This window comes from Lathyrus oleraceus, chromosome 2 (genome assembly GCF_024323335.1).
Source record: "Lathyrus oleraceus cultivar Zhongwan6 chromosome 2, CAAS_Psat_ZW6_1.0, whole genome shotgun sequence".
NCBI classification, from domain to species: domain Eukaryota; kingdom Viridiplantae; phylum Streptophyta; class Magnoliopsida; order Fabales; family Fabaceae; genus Lathyrus; species Lathyrus oleraceus.
Genome location: NC_066580.1, coordinates 343,842,717 through 343,852,800, shown reverse-complemented (window position 1 = coordinate 343,852,800; position 10,084 = coordinate 343,842,717). Strand labels below are relative to the sequence as shown.

Below are 10,084 nucleotides of genomic sequence, written 5' to 3'. Positions count from 1 at the left end.
ACACAATGGCTAAAAGTTCCTTTTCAGTGGTGGCATAGTTCATTTGAGCATGATCTAATGTTCTACTTGTGTAGTAGATAGCATGATGTTTTTTTATCCTTTCTTTGTCCTAGCATTGCACCTACGGCATAATCACTCGCATCACACATGATTTCGAAAGGTAATCTCCAATCAGGTGGTTGCATGATAGGTGCGGTGATTAAAGATGTTTTTAATTGCTCAAACACTGTTAAACATTTCTCATCAAAGATAAAGTCAGCGTCTTTCATTAATAAACCAGTCAGTGGTTTGGTAATTTTCGAGAAATCCTTGATAAAGCGTCGGTAGAAATTGGCGTGTCCAAAAAAGCTTCGTATTTATCATACGGTTTTCGGAGGTTGAAGGTTCTCTATAATTTCGATCTTAGCTTTGTCTACTTCAATTCGTTTATCAGATACTACGTGTCCTAACACGATTCCTTATTAGACCATGAAATGGCATTTTTCCCAGTTCAAGACGAGATTCACCTTTACGCATCTTTCAAGTACCATTTCAAGGTTTGATAGACATCCTTCGAAGCTCTGCCCACAAACAGAAAAATCGTCCTTGAAGACTTCCATAATGTCGTCTATAAAGTCAACGAAGATTGACATCATGCATCTTTGGAATGTTGCAGGAGCTTTGCATAGTCCAAATGCCATTCGTCGATAAGCAAATGTACCATAAGGGCATGTGAAGGTTATTTTTTCTTGGTCGTCAGGATGGATAGGAATTTGAAAGAATCATGAATAACCGTCTAGATAGCAGAAGTGGGAATGCTTAGCCAATCGTTCAAGCATTTGATCAATGAAAGGTAGAGGAAAATGATCCTTTCGAGTGGCTTTGTTTAGTTTCCTATAATCAATGCACATTCTACTTCTGGTCATAACTCTTTGTACTATAGATTCGCCCTTCTCGTTCTTAACAACTGTAACACCCCCTTTCTTGGGTACTACATGAACGGGGCTAACCCATTGACTATCGGAGATCGGGTATATGATTCCTGCATCTAATAACTTCTTTACTTCATCCTTGACTACAGTACTTAAGATTGGGTTGATCCTTCTTTGGTGTTCTCTAGAGGTTTTACAATCTTCCTCTAGCATAATGTGACGCATACAGATAGAAGGACTTATTCCTTTTAGGTCAGCGATGATGTAGCCTAACGCAGTTGGATATCTTCTTAAGACATCTAGTAACTTTTCAGTTTCCATCTGTCCTAAGTCAGTGTTGACTATTACTGGTCTTTTGAGTTCAGTGTCTAGGAATTTGTATCTTAGGCTCTTTGGTAGTGTTTTAATTCTAAGTCTGGTTTCTTCGGGCATGGCATGTGGTTGGGTGTAAGTGCTAAGCATTCGCTTAGACTGTCATTTTTGTATGGTTCACGCCAATTATCATCTTCAAAGATTGGAGGGATTTGGATTTTCATTATATCATAATATGTGGTTTCTTGCATCTCCATCTCTCTTACACACTTGTCTATGACATCAAGTAGATAACAGGTATCGTCTATAACTGGCGCTTGTAAGAATTGTGTCAAGATGAATTCAACCTTTTCTTCTCCAACTTCGAATGTTAGCTTAGCTCTTTTCACGTCTATTATGGCTCCGGCGATAGCTAAGATTGGCCTTCCTAATATAATAGGTGTACTGGCATCTTCTTTGATGTCCATGATTATGAAGTCTATAGGAATGTAGAATTGTCCTACACGTACTGGGACACTCTCTAGTATACCAACAGGATATTTGATTGAGCGGTCAGCTAGTTTGACAGACATCCTGGTTGGTCTTAGTTCTCCCATGTTGAGCCTTTTACAGATGGTTAAGGGAATTACACTAATGTTGGCTCCTAGGTCGCATAGATCTTTATCTATGACGAACTTTCCAATGACACAGGGTATGGAGAAACTACCTGGGTCCTTTAGTTTGGGAGGCATGTTATTTTGGATTATTGCACTACTCAGTAGTAAGTGTAATTGTTTCATTATCCTCTATCTTTTTCTTATTGGATAGGATCTCTTTAAGAAATTTGGCATATGAGGGCATTTGTGTGATGGCTTCTGTAAAGGGAATTGTAATGTTTAGTTGCTTCAGAAGTTCAACAAATTTCCTAAATTGCCATGCAATTTTAGAATTTGCGAGTCTTTGAGGATACGGAATAGGTGGTTTATAAGGTGGTGGAGGCACATAAGGTTTTTCTTTCTATTCGGCCTCTTGGGTATTTTCTTCCTTCTCCTTCGGTTCACTTATCTTCTTAGTTGTAGTTTTGTCTGGTTTTTGGTACATGGCAGGGTTTTGGAGTCTTGGATCTACGGGTCCGTCTAGTTCTATTCCACTCCTCAATATAACGGCATTTGCATGTCCTTTTGGATTAGGTTGCGGCTGTCCAGGAAATGTGCCAGCGGGAGCAGCAGTAGATGCTTGTTGTTGAGCTACTTGTGAGATCTGTGTTTCAAGCATTTTGTTGTGGGTGGCTAAGGCGTCTACTTTGCTCGCTAATTGTTTAAGTTTCTCACTAGTATGTATGTTTTGGTTCAAGAAGTCTTTGTTTGTTTGAGCTTGGGTAGCTATGAAGATTTCCATCATTAGTTCAAGGTTGGACTTCCTAGGCACGTTAGGAGCATTATTAGTTGGCTTTTGATATCCAGGTGGAAATGCGGGTGCTTGGCCAGGTGCATACAGGGCGTTGTTATTCTTATACGAAAAGTTAGGATGGTTTTTCCAACCTGGGTTGTATGTATTCGAATAAGGGTTTCCTTGTGCGTAATTCACTTGATAGGTTGGGACTCCTGCTAATATCTGACATTCTGGTGCAGTGTGTCTAGGAGTTCCACATAACTCATAATTTGGAGTCACGGCAGCCACGGTGACTGCGGGTGGTATGGTCAAGTTGTCTAACTTTTGAACAAGGGCATCTACCTTTGCACGGACATGGTCAAGGCTACTGATTTCGTACATTCCACTTTTTGTTTGGGACTTTTCTACTAAAGTTCTTTCACCTCCCCATTGGCAATGGTTTTGGGCCATGTTTTCAATGAGTTGATAGGCTTCGTTGTATGGCTTTTCCATAAGTGCACCACCCACGACAGCGTCTACTGTCAGTCTTGTGTTATACAGAAGCCCATTGTTAAATGTGTGAATGATCACCCAGTCTTCGAGACCATGATGTGGACATATCCTCATCATGTCTTTACATCTCTTCTACGCGTCGTAGAGAGATTCTACATCTTTTTGTCGAAATCTGTTGATTTGAGCTCTCAGCATAGCAGTTTTGCTTAGCGGAAAATATCGGGATAAGAAAACGTTCTTCAGTTCTTCCCATGTAGTAACTGAGTTGGATGCAAAGGATTGCAACCAAGCCCAAGCTCTGTCTCTTAGAGATAAGGAAAAAGGCATAGTCTTATCTCATCTTGAGATACACCATTCGCCTTCATAGTGTCTGCGTACTACACAAACTTGGTCAAATGTTCATTAGGGTCGTCCGTAGGATTTCCAGCAAATTGATGTTGTTGGACGGCTGACAATAATGAGGGTTTCAGCTCAAAATCGTTTCAATTGATAGCAGGGGCAGTAATGTTGCTGTGAGGTTCTTGTTGGGACGGGGTAGCGTAGAACTTAAGAGGACGATTTTGTGGTTCTATTGTAGCCATGGTTGGTTTTTCAACTGGTTCAGTAGTAGGAAAGAAGATATCGGGAATATCGTACCTTCATTGGTACTCTAATATTCGGCGTCTTAAATATAAGAAGCGCTCTAATTCTGCGATTGGTGGTGCTAAGTTTTCGCCTTGTGAGCGAGTACTTGACATGCAATCGGGGAAATAAGGGAAAGGAAATTAGTTTACCTTAGCCTATACTGCGCAAAGAAAGAATCGCACTATTTGACTAAATCAGGTCCCCGACAACGGCGCCAAAAACTTGATACGTGTCGTGACTGTATATAAAATATAGTCAATCGGGTACTTGACTGCAATTGCACAGTCCAGTCGTTTTAGTTTTAAAAGATATCGAACCCACAGGGACCGATGGTCAAACTAATGTTATCGACGTTACTATGTTTAACTAAGGGGAATGATATTTAGAGGTTTTGTTGAACAAAAATTAAATCTAAGGTAAGTTAAGTTTTAGAAATATTAACAGAGGGATATCAGTATGCAACGCATTAATCGTCAGGGATTCCATAAGTCACTGGTGTATATTTTAAGTACCAAATATCTTTCTGTAGAAAATACTTATTTAAAAGGCTTTATCTCACACTCTCGTGATTGTTGACTCGGACTATACTTTTAAGTCAGAATGTATGCTCTCGCTGTCCCATTTGAAGTTAAAAATACTTTTTGAAAATAAATAAATTCTAATTGCTTTTAAAGTGCTCTCGCTGTATTTAAAATCAATGCCTAGTTTTTACTATCCAGTTCGACCCTCACGCTCTCGCGATTGTCAGTTCTCACCTTAGTTAATTTCCCACTCTCGTGGAAAAATCGTATTAAATAGCTTCTCACTCTTGTGACAAAGTTAATTAAATTTAAATTAAAAACCACAGCCGAAAAGAAGTTTTACACCGATTATTATTAAATCACGTCTAATTAAATTGTTTACATACCGATACCGGTAGTTTAGCCAGACATGTTAAATAACGCAAACAAAAACGAGCATAAACAGATTAATAATAAAGAAAACATGATTATAATAATAATAATAATAATAATAATAATAATAATAATAAAGCGATGGCGATAATAATTGAATAAAAACCTGGAAATTGGATTAATAGAATACGTCGAATCTTGAAGTACTTGAGCAGTCCTCCACAGGTCGGTAGGATTCTGCTTCTTCGAAATAATTGCTTAAACTAAATTAAATAAATTGCAATAGTTTCCCAGTGTAGGAAACTACTACTTTGGCTAAATGAAAAGCAGAAAGGGAAAGGGAAAATGGAAACTCTGAATGGTAAAAGGAAACAATGTTGCTGGAGAAAAATAAAAGTAAAACAGAATTGATGTGGAAAATAAAGCGTAGGAAAAAATCTTGAAAGCTGGCTTCAGGGAGGAGAATTAAGCGCGCCCGTAGGTTTCCAACTTCCATCCTTTTATATTCTCCATTTGGTCTTGGAAGTTGAGAGAAAGAAGGGTGACTTGGTTGAGTGAGAAATCCACGGGAAAGTGGCTGAGGAATGAAAAATAATGGTGTGTGGATCACTTCTATTGATGGATTCAATGCGCTAATTTTGGCCTTGTGACGGTCGTGATGGGCCTGTGACGGTCGTGACACCTAGGGCGTGACGGTCGTGACAGGCTTTGTGACGGTCGTCACATGCACATGATTTGTATTCTCTGCTTTTCTGCTGTTTTCTCTTCTGTTTCTTCTTCTTTTCCTTCCTTTTCTATACTTTGCTCATTTAAGCATGGAAATTGAAATAGCTGCAAAAATAACTCGAACACTTGCGGAATAATCAGAATATAAATGAAAGTGGTACGATTTTTGAGTGTAAATCAAGGCAAATATACAATGTATTTTCGCGTTATCAGTAAGCTCCCCCTGAATTTTATACTATTAAAAATTATTTTTCAAAAATCAAAGTTAGATTTACAAGCTCCCACTGAATTTAAGACTTAAAATAATATTAACACATATAAAAATTTCAATCAGCATGAAAGAAATAACTCCCCATAAGGCAGAAGTCTGATTACTGAAGTGTGGTTGTTATCTTCCCATAAGGTAGAAGCCTGGTTGTAATGGATGAAGTAACTTCCCAGTAATGGATAAATCCTGGTACATAAGTATTTCAGTCAGAATCCTTGCTTGAGTGTCAGAAAGTCTGGATATGAATCTCGTCATAGAGCATGATTTGTCGGAGCTTTCATAGTCTTGGTTTTATAACCTGGTTGTATTCCTCATGTCTGGTTGTTATCATAACTTGTATAAATATGATTTAGAGTTTGTATACACCTAGTTCAACCTTGATCACTAGAACTTTGTTTAGAAACAAGAATATGTCTGGTTAACTGCAAACTGCTTAGTTAACTATCCAGAACATTAGCTTGATTCTTAAACATAATCTTGGTTCCTATGAACTTGATTCAGCTTGCTTGGTTAATTCCTTAGAACCTGGAGCACTTGGTTAACATGATGAACTTTTTTCAAAGTTCTCAGAATCACCAATATCATAACATATAAAGACATGTTTGGGTTTCAGAATTGGAATTAGATATATCAAAATCAGAGTTATTCTTTCTCCCCTTTTGTCATCATTCAAAAAGATAAAATAAAAGACAAACTAAACCAATAATATAATTTTATTTCATTAAAAGAGATAACTCAGTATAGAAATGAAGGAAAAAACAAAGACGACATAAAGTTTTAAAAACTAGGGTTTATGAGGGGGTTGTAGTCATGATAAGATCTCTCAAAGCAACTCTTCAATCTTTGAAGTCTTCTCATCCTGATGCTTGGGTCTCTCTTTAAATTCAGAATTCTCAGCCTCCAAATTCTCCAAAGTCTTCAAAATGAATTCCTCGGAATTCACAGTCTTCTTGAGTCCAGAGTTACTTCCAACTTCAAGAGTAGTCTCAGAAGCAACCATAGTATTCTGGTCTAGAGAATAAGGTAGAGTCACTTCTAGAGCAGTAAGTAGAAGTGTCGGAGGAACCTTCTAAAGCAAAGGTTCAACAATACCAAAGAATATGGCATGAAAGTTCCTTTTAGCTTCCTTCAGGAAAGCAATATCCAACTCTTTAGATCTAAATTCGATCTAACTTATGAAGTTGTTAGTCAGAGCATACACTTCAGAGAGGTCGATGTTAGAAGTGTAAGCCTTAGTGAGAGCATTGAGTCTGCCATCAGCCTCACCTTCAAAATGAGTAAACAATTCATTCAAGGGTGTAGGGTCAATGTTGGTTTGAGAGGTTATTTGGTCAGAGTAGGGTTGAGGGGTTCTATTTGGAAGAGCTATGAGTTCAACTTCTGACTCAGTATTAGAATCAACGTCTGATTCTGCAATAGGGATGTCAGAGTGAGTGGGGATTAGTTGTTAAGGGTTTTCCAGTTGAATGAGAAAGGGATACAAGAAAAGGTGGTAATAGTGGTTGAGGAGTTGGTGAGATAGTGTAAGTTAGAATTTCATAAATAAATGGTGAGGGTGGTGGAATAGTGATATTTGTATTTGAGGTTTGGGGAGCAGAAGTATGAATTGGTTTAGAAGAAATTGGTTCCAGATCATAAGAAACATTGTAAGGAAGAGTGATTGAAGGAAGGTAAAAACCTTGTGATGAGGCATGTGGGAAGGAGATAGATGAAGGGGTGTGGTTGATGAAATGGATGAACTGTAAACAATAGTAGGACGGTGAGCTTCAGAATGAGTCTTCATTCCAGAAGAAGTTCCAGCAGAAGTAGCTTCAGAGGCTCTGGGTTCTTCAGCAGAAGTATCCTGATGCTCCCTAGAAGCCTTAAACTTCTTGGCCATCCTTGATCAAAATACTTCTTAACAGTCTTCCTCTTCTTTTGAGAAATAACTTCATAAGCTTCCAGAAGAGCATCAACATGAAACTTCTAAAAAAATTCTACCACCTCTTTCAGTGGATGGGGCTTTGAGAAGATAGGGAAATCATTCAAAGGAATCCTTCAGTTGAGGATGATATGTTTGGGCAATTCAGCAGGAGGACTTATCACTTCAATAATAATCCCCATATTCTTCATAACCTTGGCATTCAGCATCCTAACAGCCATAGGTTGCATGCCTTTGGAGAACTGATCATCTGTTAGAAAGTCAATCAGTTGGATCTCCATCAGAATGTATGAGATCAGCCTACCCATAAGGAGGTAGCTCTTTGTGCTTTTGCTACCATATCTGGTGTCCCGTAAAATATCCATTAGATGTTGAAACAGAAGTGCAGGAAGATTCACCTTCTTTTCAGATTCAATATAGTAAAGGATATATTATTTATCACCATTGATGTAGTCAGGGGAGTTAGTTGATGGTTTGGGATGAATGCATCCAAGAAGGATTCTAGCCCAAACCTTCAAATGAGGAAGAATATTCTTGATCTTACTAGAGTGTTTTCCAGTGGCGAAAATCACTTTAGACATCTAAGTTAAATTTGATTCCTTTTCAACCATTTGTTCACACCTTATTCCAGACCCATCATGACCAATGAGTTTGGAAATGATCTTTTCCGAAATGACAATCTTCTTTCCAAAAATAAAGGAAGTAACTTGGAAAGGAGAATATTTAGCATGTATCCAGATTTCTCTCACCGGGTTGAATAAAACGGGGCCTTTAAGAAGGTTGAAGAAACTTTCCCAACCTTAAAATTTAACAACAGGAAGAAGAAGGTCAATTCCACTATTCATAATATTTTCAAACTCAACCAAGAGTTCACCAAGTACTTCCAGTTTTTCTGCAGGAATACTCAAAGTGATTTCAGGAAAATCATATACATCTCCAGTTTGAACAAATTGACCTGAAGAAGATCTTGATGAAGCTATCTGAAGTAGATGAGAGATTTGAGGTTGTGGTTGTGATGAAGAAGAACCTCGGTCAGTCCGTTGAGTTGTAGCAACACTTTGTTGATGAATTTATTGTTGTTCTTGAGTTTGATGAGCAGATTATTGTGAAGTTGCCATTGTTGATGAAGAAAAGGGTTTTAGGGTTTGATGAAAATTGTTAAGCTCAAGGAGAGAAAGTGTAGGCTATGATAATAGCGAAAGTTTGTGAAGTGAGTGAAGTGAGTGAAGTGGGTTAAAATAGAGATTTTTGCAATCATGCAAAAGTCTCGAGAAAAGCAAAAATTCTTAAAAAGGGTTCAAGCATGAAGATTTTACCTAATCCCATATTTATTTACTCAACATGTCACATCATCATATCAGAAACGGTTGAGTTTTCTAAGACAATTGTCTTAAAACTGTTCCACTAATCGAGACTGATTGATAACTATTTAATGTGAACCTGTTCAGTATCTAAAAAGCATATTTGTTTAACCAAACAAGTTCTAACTGGATACATATGAAATTATGAAACCTTCTCACTTCAGAAGACTCATGCGTTCAGAACAACCAACAAAACTCAGAGTCTTATTTTTCAATTCTAAGAGATTAACATTCTGCGAAAAACATCTTGTTCATTCTGGACATAAGTCCATTTTCAAAATTTTCAGAATGAAAATGAACCTATATTTAGCAAGGGGCTTTATAAAGATATCATCCCATTGATCGTCTGTATTCGTAAATTTTAGGTTTAAATTCCCTTCTGAACATAGTCACGTATAAAGTGATGTTTTATCTCAATATGTTTTGCTCTAGAATGAAAAATAGGATTCTTAGATAAACAAATAGCAAAAGTATTATCATAGAGTATAGGAATGTTACTCTCATATATCTGAAAATATTCTAGTTGGCCTTCATCCAGCACATTTAAGTGTTGCATCCAGAGGTTACAATGTATTCAGCTTCAACAGTTGAAAGTGCTATTGTTGATTGCTTTTTATTGGACCATGAGATCACATTATCTCCTAGAAAATGATAGTTGCCAGAAGTGTTTTTTCTCTCAAGTCTATGTCCAGCATAATCAGCATCACAATAACCCATTAGCTTGTAGTCTTTAGATCTTCTATAACACAAGCCAGTGTTAATCGTACCTTTCAGATGCCTGAAGATCCTCTTAATAGTTGTTAAGTTGGACTCCCTAGGATCTGATTGGAAGCGAGCATACAAACAGACACTAAACAAAATGTCAGGTCTAAAAGCGGTCAAGTACAAAAGAGAACTAATCATACCTCTTAATACCTTCTGTTCTACCTTAGCACTTACCTCATGCTTCTCAAGGATACATGTAGCATGCATAAGAGTCTTTGACATCTTGAATTCTAACATGTCAAACTTCTTTAGAAGTTCTTTGGTGTACTTTCTCTTATAGATGTATGTTCCTTCTGGACTTTGATTGATCTAAATCCCCATAAAGAACTTAAGTTCTCCCATGAAACTTATCTCAAACTCTTCATGCATTGACTTAGCAAATTCTCTGCACATAGTAGCATTAGCAGAACCAAACATGATATCATCAACGTAAATTTGAA

The 10,084-nt window shown here is 37.5% G+C and overlaps 1 protein-coding gene and 1 non-coding gene across 2 annotated transcripts; one reads left to right on the top strand and one right to left on the bottom strand.

Moving 5' to 3' along the window:
* Positions 1–3,174: 3,174 nt before the first annotated feature.
* LOC127124423 (small nucleolar RNA R71) lies at positions 3,175–3,281 on the top strand. Its single transcript, XR_007803916.1, has one exon. It is a non-coding gene; the product is annotated as a small nucleolar RNA R71 (small nucleolar RNA).
* Positions 3,282–9,422: 6,141 nt separating this feature from the next.
* Positions 9,423–9,866, bottom strand: LOC127123193 (secreted RxLR effector protein 161-like). Its single transcript, XM_051053440.1, has one exon. The coding sequence runs from the start codon at positions 9,864–9,866 to the stop codon at positions 9,423–9,425; it is 444 nt and encodes a 147-aa protein (XP_050909397.1).
* Between the last annotated feature and the right edge of the window lie 218 nt (positions 9,867–10,084).